The sequence below is a fragment of the Limanda limanda genome, chromosome 10, assembly GCF_963576545.1.
Source record: "Limanda limanda chromosome 10, fLimLim1.1, whole genome shotgun sequence".
Taxonomy (NCBI): domain Eukaryota; kingdom Metazoa; phylum Chordata; class Actinopteri; order Pleuronectiformes; family Pleuronectidae; genus Limanda; species Limanda limanda.
Window position 1 is genome coordinate 6889535 of NC_083645.1, and position 22882 is coordinate 6912416.

The 22882-nt window shown below is 40.5% G+C and overlaps 1 protein-coding gene across 1 annotated transcript; it reads left to right on the forward strand.

Moving 5' to 3' along the window:
• The first annotated feature begins 934 nt into the window (after nucleotides 1-934).
• si:ch211-159i8.4 (matrix-remodeling-associated protein 5) lies at nucleotides 935-17751 on the forward strand. The gene is made up of 16 exons (XM_061080288.1): nucleotides 935-1021; nucleotides 1577-1713; nucleotides 5228-5357; nucleotides 6276-6514; nucleotides 6722-6873; nucleotides 7557-10730; nucleotides 10954-11219; nucleotides 11409-11688; nucleotides 11792-11992; nucleotides 12071-12589; nucleotides 12723-12894; nucleotides 13466-13726; nucleotides 14327-14453; nucleotides 14728-14808; nucleotides 15644-16790; nucleotides 17198-17751. Exons 1-16 carry the CDS (start codon nucleotides 935-937, stop codon nucleotides 17749-17751), a joined length of 7527 nt encoding a protein of 2508 aa, XP_060936271.1.
• The last annotated feature ends 5131 nt before the right edge of the window (nucleotides 17752-22882 follow it).

Sequence of the window (22882 nt, forward strand, 5' to 3'; positions counted from 1 at the left end):
AGCACCAGCCTAGACCTGTGTAAAATGCTTATTAATGTAGTTAATTTTGCACGTCATTATGGTAATTTTCTCTTTTATAATGTCTAGCCCAAGCTGAAAACTTCTAGTTAGGTACTGTCTTTCTTATAAGTCATCTGGTGTCAGGAGTAAAAAAAAAGAAAAGAAATATCAGCTTAATATGTATGAGTACATATGGAGAACTATCACCCAACCAGTTTTTTGTTTTGATTTAGTGTCACCAGTCTCATAAGTGTTGATTCCATCTACGACAGACACAGTAGCTGTTTAACTGCTCAGTTACCTGCACAACAAAACAGCAAAGTTAGCGGATTTGAAGAGTTAGATATGTCCCTAAGGAGTTGTTGGAGACCAAAAACCATATCTCCAAATAAGTGGTATTGTTGTTTAGTATCTGCTGGAAGTGTATGAACTCCAAAGCTTTTCAAATAAACTTTATGATAAAATAACATGTCAGTGTTGTATTCAGTGTGACTGTCCAGCCGTCAAGTGGCCAAAAAAGTCAGTTAATGCAGTTGCATTATTCTTTTTGCTAAGCTACTGTCCTCAATGACCCCTTCTCAACTTCCAAGAATCAGGGTTCACTAGATGAACATGTCTGGGACATAGTGTGGTTATGGAGGTATCCATTTATTATCAAAAATTATCATTCATCACGTTGCGCCATCTGTTCTTTGAAGTGCTTATCCTGTTCAGAGTTGCAGGCACTGGCAAGAGTTATTGGAGGATAGGCTGTGTACAAGTTGCTTTACAGTTACAACATCTACTCGAAATATACATCAACAGCAATGGTAGAAACTGAGGGACCAGTTTATTAGTTACACTAAAGTTACACTTTAAACTTACAGTTTAAAATGTTTAAAATTCCTTCCTTCAGGTGTATTGATGGCGTGAGCAGTCAGACAGCCGTCCAGTCATGGCGCTCTGGTGGTGCGCCAAGATCTGCTGCAGGTTGGCAGCAGCGTGGTTTCCTCTGCTCCTCTCATCACTGCTGTGGCAAACGGTAAATCTTCCCTGGAGCTTCTCAGGCCGGTGGTTTGTTGCTTAAATCGTGAAATAATGACTCATAACAGTCACTAACATTGTGACAGTCAAGCAAAGTTTTGTTCACTCTGAAGATATTGGGCAAATGTAAATGCTGCGTGGGTCGTATTTGACACCAGTTTTCAAAAGCTGTAGCCATTAGTAAGTGAGATAAATGCATTTCCTGAGATGACATTCATGCAGGCCACTGTATCATCTTTAAAAAACAAGGCTTGCTGGAAATGAGCATAGGAGCGCATAGTGTTATTACACCTGGGCTCTTTTATAGAAGCCTCGGGTCTATTTATTCCTTTTAGTGTTGATTTCTTTCCAAAATCTGTCACGTTACTACACAGGTCTGAACTCATCTGTTGGCTTGTCTTTTTCTCATCTTTTCTGAATCCACCTCTCCTCTCTGCTCTCTCATACCCCCTTGAACTCATCTTTATTCCCGACCTCTTACCTTGAATTACTCTCCTCTCTCGTCCCTTCCTCTCTTCCCGACGGCCGTCACACCCCCACTCATCACTTGAAGATCTACCCCGTCTACGCTGTCCCATCCTGCCCCCGGTCCTGCAGCTGTCCAGGTGTTAAAGAGGTCCACTGTACATTCAGACACCTGACTACCGTACCAAAAACCTTTCCTAAAGATACAGAGAGGCTCAACCTGGGGTAAGACTCTATCACTGCATAAACACACGTCCACACAGAAGCACTGAGACATCTGTTATCAACCACCCCAAGGAAAAGAAAAGAAAACACTCAACAGGATATAGCGTGGAATGTGGTGTAGGTAATTTGTCAGAGAAATGTTTTCGCTAGCTAACATATTATCATCACCGCCTCATATCACTTACACACAGAAATGATGATCTAAGGGCTTTTTGATAGGTGATATAGCCTTTTGACTGTTCTTTTCAGATGATATTTCAATACCATGGGTCCTGAAGATAATTCACTCTCTTGCCTCAGTGGGTGGGATCATGAGAACAAACTGTATAGCTGCTTGCGAAATACACAAAAGAAGTGTCACCAGTGACCACGGTGAAGTTTATGTGACAGAATCTCTTTTAACAAGATCTTGGCATCAGCATGTGGTACGAAACTTACTATGGAGGGAATATATCTCTAAATCACTTCCATGTGGGTCTTTGCATTGTGCACTGCCCAGCTTCTGTTTTGTACATAACCAATTGTCTAATAATTGCCTCCAAACAATCCATATTTACATGGCAAAACAGAGCTGCTCGATTGATCATAGAAGACTTTTCATTTGCATTCAAGGCTCTATTTTGGGAATCGCTAGAGTTCAGGTACATTACATGTGAGCGTAGTGTCGCTCCTCAACCTTTTTGATATGATAAAGCATTTGATATGTCACAAAAGCTACTGTATGTAGCTCGGAACAGGAGATAAACTGTCTCCATATGTGCTCCTCTACTCTGGATATCAATGCATTCTGAATAATAAACCCAAACAAAATGACTATGCTGGTTTGTATCTGTCAGCATTTCACAACAGTTTTCAAATGATAAATGAGGAAGAGATGAAATGATGATAAGATGATGATCATTAAACTAAATAACCCCCTTACTTTTTATTAGATTTAACACAATTTACTTTCCAGAAACTAGGCTAGCTGATAAATTTAATACAAATTAACTGTCAGTTTTTATGGCTGGTTAAGTCATAAGTCATTTGTGGTATCACAATATCTAAACGAATACTTGTTTTTTGTCTGCTTGGTTTTGAAAAAAAACGCTTTACTGTACTGAAGTCAACGTAATAACAAAATAAAACAAGACTCTCGAATTTGGTTTTAACACAAGAACTAAAGGTGAAAAAAATGGAAATCCTGCTGGATTCTGTTAGGATTTGTTATTGAATACAAAACATCTTGGTAGTGAAAACCAGGTTTGATGATGCAGGTTCGGTTCCGACTGGGCCCTTTGCTGATTTCTTCCCAACTATGACCCCATTTCAGACTAAATGCATCGCCCGCCTCCCCCAAAAAAAGAAAGAGGACTGCTTTTGTTTATTAAACAAAAATACCCGTGTTTCAAAATTTGAATTGAAAGATAAATCTATTGGTGTCAGTAATAAGTTTCGCGAACAGCCAGCTGCAAAAGATGAATGATTTATTTTCAGCAGAGCAAACAATTGGAAAGTAACCAAACCTTTAGGGAGCTAACAGGCTCTGCCTCTCCAAACACTCGACCACCCTGCTAACTGAAGAGCAGCCCAGGGGGATTACTCTCTAATGCAAACCTTTTGGTATACATGTTCACACCACACATGTTAGGAGTGTTTTATTTACACTCTGGGGTCTGTTTCCCTTTAGTTTGGGGTTAAAGCAGTGCTGTTTGAATATAAAACCGATCTAATACATGTAGGTTTCCATCCTCTTTCAAAGGGACCTTTGTGCTGAATGATCAGTGATTGGCATATAGGATGGTGTAGAATAGACCACCTACAGAATGGGGATTAATGGCTGTGAGGAGATAAGTGTGGACATCTAATTGCCAGCAGTTCGTCATACTTTCTCCATGTGCTCATACATGGAACGGTGATGAAGAAGAGCACAGATGAGTCTGCCTTGAATAAAGCTAAAGTCCGATTAACTTGTTTTAATGTGGCGGAAAACAACAGATCATTAGGTACTCAGACTGTCCACTTAGTGTTCATTTTTGTGCTGCAAGGTTTGGTTCATTTGCAACTGGGTAGTGCTGGACATTGCCTCTACATAGACAAATTCACCCAAGGTAATTGGAATAAGAATGTAGTATTTTATCCTTAAGGAGCTTAAAATAAATAAAAAAATCAAGTGCTTGTTGGATTGTATAACTGCATCTGAAACCCCTCTCTGATGTGGGGCACTAGGTCTAGAGTTGCAATATCAGTAGTAGTTAATTGATTAATTAATCGATCAACAGGAAACCAATCACCAGCTATCTTGATAATGTTTCGATAAATGTGATTGTGATGCTTTTATTTATTTATTTTTTTCAAGGTTTTGTGGGCCTAACAACCAAGCGTATTGTGTATTATATTTATAGAGCCAGTTATTTGGCAAGTCTTCTCTTCGATCAGTCTATCACACATTTTACACATAGTCCTGTGTCCTTGTTTCAGCGTTCAGTGTTAAACGTCCTGGCTCTAGATGTTTTGAATGCAAATACAAAAGGGGCCTAATAAGGTGATTGTCCAGCTAAAGACTAGCTCAATCTGACTTGAACTCCTATATAAAGGAAGAATTCAGCATCTTATCTTACTGCGTATTAGCAATGCATTAACACCTTCAGGGTCTGAAGTTTAGTTTGAAGCGTTCACTAAGAATATATGTGCCCTCATGTCATCAAAAGATGCTCTGGATGAAAGTGACTTAGATGATATATTGCAGCTGGATGTGTTATTGAGGGCAATGGAAAAACGCAGCCTTCTGTGTTCAGTTGGGTAGGGATAACTGCAGCCAGGGAGTGTTGTGTGTGTTACAGCCCAGGAACTCACAACTGTGTTCGACTTTACTGTGTTGATTTCACCTGGTTCCTGTAGTTGGAAAGGCTGATTTACAGTTACACTCAAATCTGTCAAACACTGTCGGCCCCTGCCAACAAACTGTGCTTCCTCTGCTGAAGCTTCTGATCATTTGATAAATAATGATGAATAATGTTTTTGCTCTAGCATCTACAGTATGGCTGTAGAAATCTGAAGATTCCATCAAAGGTTCTTCTCTAACTCTTTTACACCGCTGATATAATCAAGGTGGTAAACTGAGCAGGGCCAAATACCCCTGCTGCCTTAAAATGTTATAGAGATGAATTTTAAAAGAGGGAAAAACAAAGACTTTATGAGTGTATGTGTAGGTGAATGCGTGTGTGTGAATGCGTGTGTGATTCCTCTGCCATGCACATGGTGAACTTTTAAGAGGAATAATAAGGAAATCATTGGGGGATTGGGGGGGTTAAAGGTCGACTGAGGTCTCTCTGACATACCGCTTTCCCTCTTTCCATTCAGCATTCCTTACACCTACCTTTTCCCTTCATTTGAAAGGTCACATCAACCCAGACACGTTTGCAAGCAATGACAGCTAATTTGAGCTTCCCTTCGTACTGACCCCCAATGACCCTTTGTTCCTCTTTCAGTCCTGTATAGTAACGGGTCCTTTTTTTTTTCTCTTTTCTGACAGATATAACAGCCTGACGGAGGTTGAGGGTTCAGAATTCAGGTCACTACGGCAACTGGAAATGCTCATGTTGCATGGCAACGACATCAACACAGTCCACCCTGGGGCGTTTTACAGCCTGAGATCACTCCAGGTAGAGTATGTGTGAGTGTGTGCGCCAGGCAATAAAACTACAAGTACCAATACAATTATTCAAATGTGTCTTCGATGATTATACCTTATATAATTATAAAAATTCAGTTACATATACAGTTTTATGTGTTTGTGGACGTGTGTTTGTGAAATTGAAGAAATTAAGAAAATTCCGGATTCGTCCTGAGTCTGCATCTCATCACATATGTCAGCCACATATGTCAGCCATTTCATTCCAGAGTCTATTGAATTTGTAATTTGAAAGCACTGTTGAACATATTCTAAATAATATAACATAATGTTCATTATATTTAATGGTAAAACCAGCGAAACTGATAATAATACACAGCTGTATATATAAAACCTTAACATTCAGCTTTCTTCTGACTGAGCACTCAGATTCTTGTTATATTTTATGTAGCACTGGACCTTAAATTTAAGAATTAAATTGATTTAATTAGGGGTTCCAACAATTCTAAATACTTATGCTTGCTAATGGGCTTCTTCAATCTGTGTTAAATCCTCTGAGAGCATCTGTTTTCGAGATCTGGCTTCAGATCTTTGTTGATCAATTTGGAGCCTAATAGAACAGTATTAGGCCATAAGTGATAATTACATTTTAATGCCAAATTCATTTTTGCGCTACACAAGTGAGTTGATGTTGCTTTTTCAGTGTCACCTATTGAAGAGATAAACACAACAGAGAGAAAACAATGTAAAAAAGCATAAATAGAAGAAGTGAACCACACAGCGAATGGCTAAAATTGTGGTTCTCTTTTCTAAGACAATTGCATATCAGACCTGTGGTTCTGAGTTTAAGTCCCTCTGTCACCCAATGTTGCAAGAAGATAACTAAGATTTCTGAAGAAGTTTGAATGTTCACTAAATGTGAGTATAACACAACCGTCCTTGTTTCCAGATCTTGAAGCTGAGTTACAACAAGCTAACGTCAGTGAATCCTGGACTGTTTGAGGGTCTTGTTGGTTTGATCCGTCTCCATCTGGACCACAATCTTATAGACTTTATTGAGCCGTACTCTTTCTCTGGCCTGACCTCGCTGAAACTTCTGCAGCTGGAGGGAAACCTCCTCAAAGACATCCACCCTCATACCTTCATTACAGTGTCACTACTGGGAAGCTTTTGGACCTCTGGACTCAAGTAAGAAATCAAACAATATCTTAAATATTGCTCATATTGTGGGAAAATTAAAACCTCCAGTTTAATGACATTAATATCTAGTAGAGACCCTGGCTGGTTTGTTGGACTTGTGTCACTGCATGCAAGGATAGCCCCCCCCCCCCCCCCCCCCCCTTGTTAGCATGCAGACCATTAAGTAGAGAAATTGATATGATGTTTTTGTCTCAGACACTTACACCTGTCAGACAATCTGTTGGAGCAGCTCCCTGCCGCAGTGCTGCAGACTGCTCCCAGGCTCGAGCTCCTCTCTCTTCATGGCAATCCCTGGACCTGTGACTGTCACCTTCATTGGTTGGTAGGATGGAGTTCCAAACATGAAGGTAAGGACACAATAATTCATTCTCTAAACTCCTTACCTTGCCTTACAACTTAATAAAAACGTTGCCACTTTTCCTTAATTATTCAAATTTGTGGTGCCAAAAATAGATAACAATAAAGTTCAATTCGATTTTTATTCCTGGGGGCAGAAAAAAGAATATCTGCCTAGAAAGTATAGGGATGTACAGAATCCAATTATGTTAACTAACAGTTACTTATTAACACATCAAGCAGTTATGGTGAATGTGATTTCAATTTTCAATATATGCACTTAAAAGTTGGAGAAAGAGAGTTAAAAAAAAAGTAAACAATTTGTTCAAACTTCTAAATTACATATGGAGCAAAACCAGTCAATTTAATGAGAGTAATTATGACATTCATTTTTGGATAGAAGCTAAATGGCAGATATACAACATTTTCAAAATGTTTTTCTGAAGACCAGAGATAGATTATTTACACTTTTCTGTATATATAATGATACTATAGAGATAGGTAATATAAGTTAATGTTTATGGCATGCTTCATTTGAAAATAGGAATATGTGACTGCCAAAGCTGTATTCATGTTTTATTTTCCATTTTTCACCCCTTCTTTTCCTGTATCCAATCTTAATTTATGCCTATTTTTTTTATTTTCCCCAATTTATCTGATATCTCCCTGCCTTCCACTCTCCTCTTTCTCCCAGGTGTAATAAAGTGCAAGAAGGAACGTGGCACAAATGAGACTTGTCCCCAGTGTGCTTCACCTCAACCCCTGAACAGTACCCTCTTGTCAGGGTTAACTGCGGACCAGCTTACCTGTGAACGTCCATCTCTTCGATCCCCTCTCAAACAGTGGGACAATCCAGTGTGGGCTGAGTCTGAAACGGAGCCTGACCTTCCTTACACCAGGGACTTTGAAAAACCTTTGGGCTCCCTGACTTTTGTTCTCTCTGACACCCATGGAAACCAAGCTCATGTGGCATGTAATGTTCGCCACCCTGGAGATAATTTACCTATGACCTGGACTGCAAATCCCCATTCCCCTGGGGAGTTATCCGTCAATGTATCGCTGGTGACTGTCCTTGAGTGTGAGATTGATCGGGAGACATTGCAAAATCTATGGCAACTGGTCGCATATTACTATGAAAGCCCTGCTATTCTGGAGAGAGGTCAACAGAGGGGAAATGCAAGCGGAGTAACTTATCAATATTCCCAAGCTATAAATGAAAACTCTCCATATTTCACAGAATTAAAAGGACATTTGGCAGCAGAACCCTCTTGGCTGCTTCAACCCAGAGTCACTCTGAAGCTCAACAGACAGCAGACAACGACTAAGAAACTGGTGATGGATTTCACTACTTTAATATCTAAGCGTGTAAACAGTCTTAGAGGGCAGGACGATGACAATGACTTCACTTCTTCCTGGGCACTGATGCGGAGAGGGACAGTGGGACGGGTTCAAACAGCTCTTGAGGGTTCAAAGGTTCATTTAGAGTGCAGTGTCACCACTTCAGATCCGGAGATTAAAGTTGAGTGGATGCTTCCAGATTTGTCTATTGTGGAAGATGCAAATGATAAGATAAAAATTTCTGAAAGAGGAGAGCTTGTGATTATAAATTCCACACTGTCTGACTCAGGCCTCTACCACTGTATGGTCAGAACCAAAGCTGGTGTTGACCTGATGCCTTTGAGACTCACAATCAAAGAGCTCTCGCTTAGCCCCACCGCTTTAAATGGTCAGAAAATTGTAGTTGAAAAGGGACATTCTGTAGCTCTTCCCTGTGATGTGACTTCAATTCAGCCATTTCAAACTATGTGGTACCTGCCCAAAAATCAAATTTTACTCCCTACACAAAAGACAAGAAGAGCAGAAGTGATGGAAAATGGAACTTTGGTATTAAGGAAGCTGACACAAGAAGATGCAGGGGAATACAGCTGCTTAGCCTCAAATCTGTACGGAGTTGATATGCTATCACACATGGTGGAAGTCAATGATAAAAAGGCTTCTGAAAAGTCTAAAGTCCAGACAGAGGGAGAGCAGAAGCGTTTATCAATGGACCTGGAGGAAGGAGAAGGTTCAGGGGGAGATTACCAGGAAATTATACGTCCTTTTGCCACGCAGTTTCCTAAAAGTGTAGGAACTCAGGAAAAGACCCCTAATGGATTTTCCAAAAAAATTAGAATTAAAGATGGAAAAAGAAAACCCAATAAATCAGTAAAGAAATTAGACCCTAATCTTTGGGCAGAAATACTGGCAAAAGCAAATGCTAAACCAAGTGGTTCTCTGCCTACAGAGCAATCAATTGAAGACCCCAGTACTTTAACAGTCAAAACAAGTACACCAAAACCTACTAAAACTCCTACTCTGATTGTTACTACTACTACTACTAATAGAAACGTACTCCATACTACTACCTCTCCTGATACTACAGCAGAGCCAACAAATTCTAGAGTTAGGTCAGAGGCCCATTCTGAAAACGACAAAGACGTTGATATCGGTAAAGACTCTGAAACACTAGAAAGTGTACCACCACCTCCTACAATTATGGAACCATCCCTAGACCATGTTAGTGGAATTACAGAAGTACCTCAATCTGTGACAGAATCGGCTGTTATTGTTACCTTCCAGCCAGCCAGAAAGTCTGAAAATAAGGATTTTGTAGAGGGGAGAAAGAACCACAACTTTGTTCCTGGTCAGTCAAACAGGAGACGGCCGCCTTATAGACGTAGAAAACCCCCAATAAGAAGAGTCCATCCGCACCTTAACCCCTTCAAACCATTAAACAAGCCCCACACAACTGTTCTCCCAACAACAACCACCACACCAACAACTACTACTACAACTACTACTACAACCACCACTACTACTACTACTACTACTACTACAACTACAGCACCTGTTCCAACCACAGCTGAAAATATTGACAGCCTATCTGCTGAGTATCAGACAGAGGAAGATGAAGACGAATACTATGACGAATATAATTACAAAGGTAGTGACAAATTGGATGCCAAAGAAGATTTGAACAGTGAAACTCTTCACACCAGCCAGGATATTGACAGTAGCCTTACCACAATTCCAACAATTACAGACAATGTTCCTGATATAGGCAGATCTCCAGGCAGACATAATTTACCTAATTCAAAGTCAATTGTAGCTCCTGAGAAAGACAACACCCCTCATCCTACTGAAAGAACTGTTGATGAAAATGAGAAATTCACAGTCAGCCCAGAGACACTTGAGAGACAGACGGATGAGATCAGAAGACAAACCCAAGAAAAGAGCAGACACAGTGAAAATATTGCAGTAGAGAGTGAGAGGGAGATGACAACAGCAAGGGAACAGCAAGAAAAACACAAAGCAGTCATAGAAGACCGTGAGAGAGACACAGAACGGGTTACACAGAACTATAATACACAGGATAGCATGCAGTTAACAACACAAAATAGGCCAAGACCAAACAATCGACCTTCACTTGAGATAAATACGCCGACCCAAGAAGGACCTTCATCCCCTAAAGTCATGACCTCACATTCAAACAGAGGACGACCAACAGAAGAAGTCACACAGAGTGGAGGTAAAGAAGTTAACAAGCCTAGAGCAAAACCTGAGTTCCACAGCTTCCCAATAATGGAGCCAATTCACCCATGGCTCCATCAGAGCAACCAGGGACGAGAGCCAACCACCAACTCCAAGACAATTCACAAAAATCAAGATAGAAACACAGGAAGACAGGGGGGAGTAATTCCAGGCAGACAATCCCAGCCTCCGAGATTTGCCCCAACTACCCAGAGGCCTTCACTCTACCATCATCATCCTTACAACCCTCTCTACCCCTCCTGGCCAGGTCAAAGGTCATTTTCTCATCCTAGGCAAGGTAAGTTAGGCTGTTGTGCAAATATTTCCTTAATAAATTCTGTATTTAAAGAAATATATGATTGATACAATCTCTAAAAGGCAAATATCAATGAACAAAACAATTGACATGATTACCTAATAGACAAAAAAGCCAAGAGTATGTTTGTTTGGTGTTGTCATATCTGACTATTGTTGAAAAGTATGGATATTTATTTGGTCAAATGTTTGGCGATTGTTCCTAGGTCCTGGGTCACACCCTGTGCCCACCCATCGACCCTGGTCTCTGGCCCACCCCTGGACTAAAAGCGCAATTGTCACCAACAGACCAGAAATCACTGCGGAAACAGTCAGACCCACAGCTACAGCCTTTGGAACAACCAGAAATCCTCAATTCACACTCCCTAATCCCCAGATATCACATAATCACCATCAAAATCCTCACGTGGATGGCAGGACCCAAACCATAGATCAACTGTTTTTGTCAAGGCTTAGGAACAGATACAGACAGGTATGACGAGTGACTTTTTAAATCAATGACACAGCTATTGAAATTGTTTGAATGAGAAACTGTAATTGTCAGTTGGTGTAGTAAGGGTGTTGTCGCTCATGTCATACCATTCAGCTACGATTCCTTTGCCAATGATGGTTAGGATAACGTATCAAAAAGTATAGTAATTGAAGACTTTAATTGTTCCAGGCACAACTTGATCGCATCGCTCAACTTGGGAGGATGGTGACACCCAAACCTCGCACAAATTACTACAATCCTCTATCTCCAATTGCACCTAAACCTAACCCACCACCCTTGTACAGACCATACACCCCCAAACCACCAGCATCTCCCTACATTTACAACTTGCAACCTCCAAACCCTGCTAAACCTACATCATCATCATCCTCTGGTTTCATCCTGACCCCACGCCCATATCACCCAACTACCCCTGGGGTTCTGCATGGAAGTTGGTGGCCTGTTGGAGGTAGGTACACAGATATAAGCTATGAATTTATAATGGTAAAAGAATAATATATTTTTTTAAATAATAATGATTAAATTACTGTTTAAATTTGTTTCGTTTGTAGCTGGACGAATCAGCTCCCGTCGGCCAACAGCTGCCCCACCTTTTCCATGGAGGTACGGAGCTGGAAGTGGTGGGATGAAGCCACGCATCACCACAATAGCAGAAGCTAGTGTTTCGGTACTTGCAGAGAGTGATGTCTTCCTGCCCTGCAAAGCAACAGGGAATCCAGAACCGTCCATTGCATGGACCAAAGTCTCCACAGGTAAAAGATTGACGGTCTATAGTTGGAACTTGGGTCAGATCTGTCTGCTATAATTGAACTGTTCTGTTTCTTTGTCAGGTGCCACCATCCCAGCAAACAGCAAGCATGGTCTCCGTTTTGAAGTTTTCAAGAATGGAACTTTTGTTATTAAAAACATCCAGCTTCAGGATCGAGGCCAGTACCTCTGCACAGCCCAGAATCGGTTTGGATCAGATCGCATGGTCACTACCTTAGCTGTCCAGACTGAGGCACCCAAGATCCAACCACCAAAGTCCACAGATATCGCAGTCTACTTAGGGAAAGGAATGACTCTTGACTGTCTTGCCTCCGGAAAACCGCCAGCCCAAATTTCCTGGATTCTTCCAGACAGGACATTTGTTCGTGAGGTTGGGACTGTTCACACTCTTCTCACTCCAATGTCTCTGCTTCAAAATGGAACCCTACAAATATTTGCTGCCAATTTCTCGAACAAAGGGGACTATAAATGTATAGCAAGTAATGCAGCAGGTGCTGATACAATTACTTATCATCTCCATGTGGCAGCTCTGCCTCCAAGCATTAGTGAAGGAGCAATGGATACTGTTATCATTCAGCCAGGTATGGTGCAGAAATTTGAGTTCATACAAACAAGTAACTGTAATATGACGTTCTTCTCATCATATGGTTGCACTACAGGATGTATACAATGTCAAAACAAGTAATCTAGATTAATACAATCCCATCTAACCAGGAAGGAGTGTGTATATCCACTGCTCTGTGAAAGGCGAACCAATGCCTGCTCTGAAATGGACGCTCCCAGCAGGTGTCCATGTAAAGCCATCGCAGTTTCTGGGACGCAGGCTGTTTGTTTTCCCTAACGGGACACTACTCGTAAAGGAGGTTTCGCCATCTGATGGCGGGAGGTATGTATTTAATTAAATTTGGAGTAATGATGTACAATGACAATTTGTTCTCAATCTTACACTAATCACTTACATCAAACAATATATTTATGATTTATGTATTTCATAATATACCGATGTAAAGCTTTTGTTATGTTATGTTAAGCCTTATAGGTAAGCAATAGAGGTATGGGTTAGATTTGTTTGATCTCGCTTAGGCTAGGTGCAAAGACAGCATTGGTTTCAGACAAGATTTCTTAAGCAGTAGTTAAGTGACATTTTATTATGTGTTCGTATAACACAATGCACTGCTAATGTTAAAAAGCATTACTATATAAACTTCATAGGAAAACAAAGCTAACCTTTGTTCTTTTTATGACAATAACAGCCCTGAAAGTTTCCAAAGAGTCCCCAGCAGTAAGGTTTCATATGAGTGATGAAAAGTGTCACTGGAAATGACTCTTACTTTTAACCTGTGCTGCCCCTCAAATAGCATCAGAGTTCAGTGGTGTCCTCCCAGGCTTAATATTGTTAATCTTTGTCATCTTATGTAATGGCTTGCGAATGGCAACCATCTGAATCTTTTTCACAGGTACGATTGTGTGGCCACTAACACTGTTGGAATAGCCAAAAGGACTGTCCAGTTGGAGGTGAGGGCAGATTCTCCCTCTCTCTTCCACCAGCCTCCTATTCCCATTCCTCCAACCCACCGCCATGCTGTGCCATCCCGGCAACACTCTGTCTCCGCTATGTACAGTTCTGCTGTCTACCTCCACTGTCCAGAGTCTACCGGATCCACAAGAGGGACCATCTGGCAGCTACCCTCAAAGACCATTCTGGAACATAGAAACACGTAACTGAAATATCTACTTTTGTAACGCCATGAAGCAGTATACGACTGGAAACAATTATAATTGCATTAAATTACACTGAAGTAAGAGAGGGAAAGAAGGAAATAAGTTAAGATAAAACAAGAATATAATAACTAAGAGCGCAAAAACACACAAACACAGATCACAAATCCCATCACAAGGAAAACAAGGTAAACATCCATCATATGACAACTCCATACAACAGAAGAAACTCTTTCAGAAATTCACAAGAGTTCCCAAGAGGGCAGAACCACAACTGTTCCACTCTTTATGTTTTGTCACTTTGCTGCAAACTCTTTTGTCCCTGTCAGGATCCTGTAGAAGTATGCCTCTGGATGTCTAATGATCTGATTGGTCAGTATTTGGGTGCTTGAAAAGTTTTGGTCTGATCTTCACGAGTGAAATGGGTACAGGAGAGCTACAGTATAGTCTGGTCTATCAAACCCAGATTGTCTACACCCACATAGACCTGACAGGAAGTCTGATCAGAAAACAGTACTGTGGCACGACATAAGGTGTGAGGTGACATTTAACTTGACTGCTCTAATATCAGCCTCATTTTCTTCTCCATCTCTTTCCAGTCCAGAGAGACCAATTAAAGTTTTCCGCAATGGGACTCTGAGGATTCTTCAACTAACAGAGCTAGATGGTGGAAATTATGTGTGTGTCTATCAGCGGCCCAATGGAGAAGACATGGAGCTCTTCCAGGTAGTAACAGGACGGATACTAACTACAAGTGGATTAATTTCACTGCTAACTACCTGAGAATACATGACAATTGTTTATTCAGATCCCTGCCTTGTTGGTCAGTGAATGTTGTCTTCATGTTGTCTTCAGCATAACATGTCTATATAGGCTGATTCCTTGAGCAATTAGTAAAGAAAAAAGTTTTTTTTAATATATATTCTTGGGAAAAGCAGCTGGGGGTCTGTCTGTATTTTTTCTTTCTTATTAAAAGTTCTTTGTGTATTTGTTTTACCAGGTGGAAGTGTTGATGACCGCCCCTAGAATTGAACATGTGAGAACTGCACAGACCAAGGTCACATTTGGAGAACATTTCCAGGTATTTGTGGGGGGCTGACTCAAGATTAATTTAAAGTAAGATAGGCTGCATAGAATACTACAGGCACTCTTCCTTAACACTTAATTTTTTTAAATGTCATCTTATAATGAGTCATCAGTGTCTTTTCTACGTAAAACATCCAAAAGCAATATCATTTTATTTGTCTGGTCACTTGTGGCCAGCAGAGCAGACTGTAAACACTTGACATACTAACAAAACATATATTTTATGTTTTACTATTCTCCAAACTAGAAAACTCTGGTCAATATCATTAGTTTAGAGTTGTGTTTTGGAACACCTGACAAATGAAAATCCAATATTCATTCTCCTTTTAACTCGTTTTGGTCTGTCTGCTGTTTAAGTATCATTGTCAATAACGCTGTTGTCAGACATGAATTCCAGAGAATGTCCACATATGAACAACGCAGCAGGGGATGCACCACTCAAACACGGTTACAACAATTTACAAATCTCCAGAGCTTTCAGGGAACATGTTTTTGTTTACAGAACATTGATACTTGCGTTGGCTCTTATCACTAAAAACTTGACATCTTCGGCTGTGATTTCTACTTGTGTGGCTCTGCTTTTCCATGGATAGATTTTTTATTTTTATTTCATTTTTGCATATAGTGCGTGTTAGATTAGTCATCAACATACCTATTCCCCCACAGTGAATCCTCGGGGGTGATCTCCTGCTGTGTTCTCACAAGGGCTTATTTGAACATTCAATAATTTAAAAGACACAACTAACCAATAGTATAATACAGTAATACAGTTTTTACATTTATTTTTCTACCACATTCACTCATACTCCTCCTCCATTTTTCCCATATAGGTTGACTGTGTTGCAACAGGCCTCCCTGATCCAGAAGTTTCCTGGGGTCTTCCTGACGGAACTTTAGTCAACAATGCCCTTCAGTCAGATGACAGTGGCCATCGCAACCGTCGCTTTGTTATCTTTGGCAATGGAACTTTACTTCTCCAGCAGATGGGAAGAAAAGACGAGGGTGACTACACTTGCTATGCCAAGAACAAACTGGGAAAAGATGAAAGAAAGGTCAGCGTCAAAGTGGGACCAAATGCTCCAAGGATTAGACTCAAATCACAATCTTTGGTGACAGTTAAGCTGGGAGAATCTGGTAAATTGAGCTGCCAGGCAATAGGTGAGCCTATTCCAAGAATAACGTGGATCTCACCACGAAATGAAGTGATACCTGTGTCAACAGACAAGTTTCACATTATGGACAATGGGACATTAGTATTGAAAAGGGTGAGACTTGCTGATGAAGGGAAATATGCATGTGTGGCACGAAACTCTGCGGGTGATGATGTTAAAAACATGAAACTTGAAGTTGAACCCCAGGAACCTTTCATCAATGGTGTAAAAGGCAAGAGTACCTCAAAGGTTTTGGGTGTTTCCTACCAAACAGTGCTTCTGGATTGTAGAGTGGAAGGAAAACCCGAGCCAAGAATCTTGTGGGTTACTCCTTATGGCCACTCACTCACAAAACCCTACCTTGGTGGACGATTCCAAGTACATCAAAACGGGAGCTTGGAACTGAGAGGGGTTCGGAAAACAGATGAAGGAAAATACGTGTGTGCAGCTAAAAACCATCTGGGGGAATCATCTATCCTTGTTGAATTAGAGGTGGCATCAATCGCAGAGAAACCAAGCTTTGCTGTTCCCAATATTGAAATCATACCAATAAAGCAAGACGGTGCGGAACTGATCTTGGAGTGTCCTGCTCGTGGCAAGCCGAACCCGGAATTTGCATGGGTGCTCCCCAACGGGATGTTGTTAACACCTGGTGTTAAGCTCCAACGTTTCACCCATCATTTGGGTAATGGAACTCTACGGATCTCTCAAGCTGTTGCAACTGACAAGGGAGTGTACCGTTGCCTAGCAAAAAATGTGGCAGGACAAGCAGAAAAACGTTATGCGCTGGAAGCAGGCAGAAGGCCGGTGATCAGGGGTTCCACAGGTACGTTTTTGCATGTCAAATTTATGAAGAAACAATCTCTTTAGTTTTCATCAAGATATGGGCTATGGGCACTTTCAGACCTATATACTACATTTGCTCTTGTCAGTGGATTGGTCAGAAAACTTGTTCCTTTTTTCCATTGTTGTAGTTTTTTTTACTATAGTAAAATAAACAAAAACGAAATGTATAACTAAAAGTCAGAACATTCACTGTGATCACTAGATGTGTCAGAGAGGGAAACAATCCTTAAGAAGATTCCATCTGCCGTTAGCAAACAGCTAACGTCGACATCTGTTAGCTGTTTGCTCCTCTGCATCTATTGTGGATATCTTAATTGTGATGTATATGTTGGTGTATCTGTGAATCTCGCATGACATCTATTTAATCTTACAATTTTACTTTTCCAGGTGGAATGAAGATCACTTATGGCCTTAATCTCAATTTGCCTTGTACTGTCGATGGCTGGCCACAGGCATCAATCACATGGACTCTACCCAATGGCCTTATTTTGAACAAACATCAAACTGTTGGCCGGGTATCCTTTCTTGCCAATGGGACCCTGCAGCTCAGGCAGGTCACCACCTTTGACAAAGGAACATACGTCTGTAAAGCCTTCAACTCTTTTGGCTCATCAACGCTATCCTACCCAGTTGCAGTGATGGTTTTCCCACCACACATAACCAATACGCTAACCTCGATTACCAGAGTAAACCGGGGATCATCGGTGACATTAAATTGTGTTGCGACTGGTATTCCCAAGCCGGATATTTCATGGACGTTGCCTGGACGCACAACGCTGGTTCCACATAACCGGTTCACAATGCAGGGAGGGATCCACATGACAGAAGACGGGAGTCTCGTCTTACAGAGCTCGGTGCTCATGAACTCTGGTATTTACAAATGCAATGCCAAAAATGCACTTGGAACAGACTTCAGATCTACATACCTTCAAGTAGTGTGATTACAGTTACTCTCTAATGGGATTGTCTCATAGGAGAATTAAGACTGAATCAAGATTTCTTCATCAGGATTTTCACATACTGCACATGATTCCCTCACCATATCACAGGTGGTGTTGAGAAAGCAGTTTCCACTGGACAATGCCGCATCAAACTAGTGAACATTGACCTTTTATATCTGTGCTTTTTTTGTTTTAAAGTATATATTTTGAAGAAGTGTTTTAATTATACATTTTGAGCCTTAACATGCATTATCATTACACAAAGTGCCTTTTGTGCTTGGACAGAGCTTTGCATTTTTGGCCTTATCCCATAGATGTAATTTCACGGCACTCTAACATGAATATATATTCAAATAATTTAATCCACTGTATTGTTTTGCTTTGACAACACAAGCGAAAGAACTTCAGAATCTTCCCTCTTTGTATTAATGTGCCTAACTGTAAGGTGTACCTCTTATATGCATTTGGTTCTCTATGTTCTGTTAGAATCACATTTTACAGAGATTCTTTATTCATTTCCCCACTAAGCAAAGATTTAATCTCAATAATCGACAGTAATGAGGAGTGGGATGTCATAATTCCCGTATGTGAGTTTGTCATAAAGTATTCAACTCAAGTGTTTAAGTGGCATATTTAAGGAACTTTTGTATGTGCGTATATAATTTATGAGTAAAAAAGTACGGTACAGAAGTATGTATTGTTTTGTATCTGTCGATCGCGTTATTGTTGCTGTGCTAAAATAACAAAGCATTGAGTTTTGACTTGTTTTAAATCAAGCCTTGTTTGAAATTGGAAGTCTGGACTGCAAGTCTGATGGCCGTCAAATCAGGCCATCAGACTTGCAGTGATCGGATTCACTCCCAGTTAATTTTCTACTTGCAGTTAGGGGTGGGTGGCCTTTAATTATTATCACAATATTTCTTCCTTTTGGGAAGGTGACGTTATCATGTCATGTTTTTGGAGAAGAAGCCGGTCCAGTCTCGTGATATCTTTACATCTCTCACTTGTCTTGTCGTTAATGGTCTGGCAGCGGTAAACGATGCCTGAATTGACACTATGTGGTTTTGGGACATGCTCCACTGGTTCTGGTTGTCGGCATACTGGTTTTTGGCCTGGCAGCAGGTTGCCTCCTTATAAACATGGACATGATGGTTTTTATTTGGTGAAACAGGTTGCTTGTGTTTCCACTTTTTTGATACGATGACACAGCAACAAAGTTTGCATAATAGACTAGTAGTGACAAATGGTCAGGTTGGGTTCTATCACATTAGCTGGGCTATCTTCAACTTGATTTTTTACGGTGCACATGTAATCGGTGTGTCAGTGCAGCTTACATTAAGCTAACCTCAACTGCATCGGGCTCAGTTCAGGTCCGAAAGAAAAAATGAAAAGCGTCTCTGTTAGTTGACTCCCTGGCTTGGACAGGTTCAGACAGAAATATGTGACCCGAGCTGCACTCTACATTGAATAACACTGTAGTTTGCTCTGTGTAGGATGATTTAAAACTGAGACAATGGACCCCACCATTTTAAGAGTTTCCTCTCCTGTGGCAGCCTGAGGTTGATGCATCCTCACCACTCTTTAATGATCAGTTTGGATGCTCCGCTTTTACCATGCATCCTGCATTGTCACACCGGTGATGTCTGTTACACCAGTGTACCGCTCACCCCTATGTGCAGTTATGAGAAAAGAGAGAACTGTATGAACTTGCAATTAACGTCTGATCATAAATTCTTTACGTCACCATGCTTGTAAAACCAAATATGTTTCGGAGACTTGCAGATTAACTTCCTGGTTCGGCTTTGTGTGTAATAAAGTGAAATTTGTGTGAGATGTTACAAGTAAACTCATTCTGACTTTTCTTTCCTGTGTTCGGCGTTCAGTCGTGAGCTTGTGATCAGATCAAATGTACATTCAGATTAATTTAGCATCTGAATGGTACTGTATGTGTGTGACATATCTCAATATGAGCTATTAGTTATTATTCACATTGTAGTGAGATCTACACTCTTATTAAAACATTAAGCAGGCAGACTAAACCTTATTTTGCTCATTCATAAACCCTGTAAATGCTTGAGCGGCAGCTGCTGTCAGATCAGTTTATCACACAAAGAAGCCATTAACCTTCCCCTATCCAAAGTTAGTAAAATACTGTTTCTGATGAGTTATAAACAAAAAATGACAATGTTATTTCAGTTGTTGCTTGCTACTACAAACCTACTGTATCTTATGTCATGTTAGATGTAGTGCACATGTTTGTAAAAGCACATGCGCAAGTGTAAAACAATTTTTGGATCGGTCTGTATGCAGCCAAGTGCGTGTGTAAATCCCTGCTATATTTCACTGTTGGTTTGTGTTCACCAGAATGTGAATGTCCCACTGAGATTCATTTCCAGACAAACAGGCCTTTTACTGAGGAAGAACGGAGCTTTGTCAGAGACAAGCAGAGGGATTGTTTGACACAGTGTGTTTGTCGTGTGTGTGTGTGTGTGAGACAGAGATTATGTGTGTTTCTCAGTGAAAGAGTGTAGTCTTTGAGGAAGAGATCTAGTTTGTGTTTGGTTGACTGTTCTCTACAGTGAGTGGTGTGTGTGTGTGTGTGTGTGTGTGTGTGTGTGTGTGAGAGAGAGAGAGAAAGGGAGATTGACTTAGAGAAAATAAGATGTTGTTGGTGTCTGTCTGCATTTCAGTCTGATATCAAAAGATAGGGATTGTGCGTAGTCTACGTGTGTATTCTGGATGTATGTGTGTAGGTGTGTGTGTTTGTGTCTTGTTTTTTTCTGTTCTTCAAAATGGAAGCCCAGAGGCTTAAACATCCTGCAGAACCTTGCACAGCTACATCTTATACAGTAAGTACAACTGATTTTGTTTTATTCTCACAGAAAATTACTGCTTGGTTCTACATGAAAGCTCCAGGAATTAAAGTGAAAATATTGGAAGCTGCAGGTGTAAAATAACTAAGCATGTTATTAAGATTTTTATCACAGAGGGTGAATCATTCAGAGAGATTGGTAAGAAAGTTGTGGGGATTATAGCCTCAGTCTGATGCTTGCATTGTCACTTTATTGTTTAATCCACACTGGCAGCATCCCCTAAACACTGATCCAGATTGAAACACAATGACTCGATGGAGTCCCATGAAATTTTATAAACATATTCACAGGTCTCAATCATTTAGTAAGATGACCACTGGTTTAACAATTTAGTTTTTTTATTGAAGTTTCTCGACAGTCTTAATAAATCAGTATAACAGTCCCATTAATTTTTTTAATTCAGATTTTGATTATCAGCCATAATATTGTAACCATCCAAGGTAGCACAAGCTACGAGATGGTTACATACGAAGCAAAGTTATATGAAGCCACAAGTCCAAATGATATCAACTGTGTTTTAAGAAAAACTTACTATTAACGTTTTATTTACGATGTCAAGGAGAAATGCCACACTACCCACAATCCTCAGGTGTAATCGTGACATCTCTGATTGGTGGAGCTCGCTGTTATGGAATGTTGACCACAACCATGAAAACCATGCTGCCTAAAATCGGATTGTTCAGCCTTACATTATGTGAGAATGGCTTCCCTTTCTAACATGCTGTGGTTTTTAACAGATTTTTTAGAGAAGGTTAAATTCAAGAAGAATTGGAAAGGGATCATTTAAAATGGTTTATGAGATGTGCAGTTTCTTCACTCCTAGAATAATAATCTACATCTTTGTCGACATCTTTCCATTTTCGAATATGTTTATACAAATTATACTGAGTATTTTTTTTAAGTTGGTTCTTTTAAAAGTAGTTGATGAGGTTCTGATTTTAATAAGTAAGAAGGAGAATCTCTGGTATTCTTTTGATTTATTTTACCTTTGACAGAGAAACTACTCAGTCCTGGAATCTGTCACCACTGCAGCCCTTTGCATTACGGCCACGTTGGTTAATGGAATGTGATTGTATGACCCGCTGATCAAATCACATGACTTGGTGGTGTGAGAAAATCCCTTTCACTTTCTCTCTGGCACAGAAGAAATGTTACTCTCACATGGTCTTTATTGTCAGTATTCAGCTGCAGCACATTTTATACTATTGTGCCATTACATTGTTTTTTATATTAACTAATGATGCATAAGCTTTGGACCAAGTATATTTTTTTCATTCAGAACAAGAGGGAATGTGGAATTTAAGGTGTTTAATTAGGAGAACAAGACTGCTTTCAACAACATCCTCCCAGGGTACTGTCAATTCTACCAAGACGGCCCAAATCCACCAGCATTTCCCAGTCTGTGGCTTGGTTCAACTGACCACTGACTGGTCAGTGGAAGAGGACCTCTCTGTTCCAGTTCCCCTTCTTTGACAAATGGTGTCCTTACAACTTTGCTCTGTGTTCTGGAGGGCAAGGCAATGGTAGCATTTATCTAGGTTCGATTTATACTGCCAGGCATTTCACTACTTGTTTGTCTCCCGAGAAATCTGATTGGAGGCTGAAGTCCCCCTTCCCCGTCACCAGTCTTTTTGTTTCAAATGTTTTTTTTGGAAAGGATTGAATCATCATACATGGCATCCAGATAAACAGGTCTCACGTTTCTTTTCTTAAACCAAACCAACATACAACAATTAACTAAACATCACAGTATATGATCCAAGAAGTTGTCTCCTCTTACATTATCAACAGAAGAGAGTCTCCACAGTATAAAATAAGCAACAGAACAGAAACAGTTATCAAGGAATGACTTAAATGTGCACCTTAATGAATAAGTAATCGAACAAGGATGCTGGACATACAAATTGGCTACTCTGTGTAAATTGTTGCCCCTTATTTAGGAAAATCCTAGTGAAATTGTGAAGTTATTCCCCAGTACAGTACTTTAGAAATGCTTGTTTGCTTTCTACAAATGTGTCTCTCATAAGAGTGTTCATGTAGTGACCTCATGTGGTGTTTATGGTTTAGAACATGGTTGTCGACAAAGTTACAATATCTCCACTGCTTCTCCCTTTAAGGCCACAGTCAGCTGCTAAAAGAGAGCATCCGTCCCTGCTCTCCTCCCCTCTTCCTCCCCCTCCCTGCACCCATCCATCCATCCGTCCACCCCCTCTCCTCCACACACACACACCCGATTGCGCATCGCCTCCTCCGGCACA

Coding starts and splice junctions, on each gene's coding strand:
- si:ch211-159i8.4 (XM_061080288.1), top strand. CDS start 935: ATGGCGCTCTGGTGGTGCGCCAAGATCTGCTGCAGGTTGGCAGCAGCG. Junction 6,874..7,556: donor ATGGAGTTCCAAACATGAAG/GTAAGGACACAA, acceptor TCTTTCTCCCAG/GTGTAATAAAGTGCAAGAAG. Junction 12,895..13,465: donor TCGCCATCTGATGGCGGGAG/GTATGTATTTAA, acceptor TCTTTTTCACAG/GTACGATTGTGTGGCCACTA.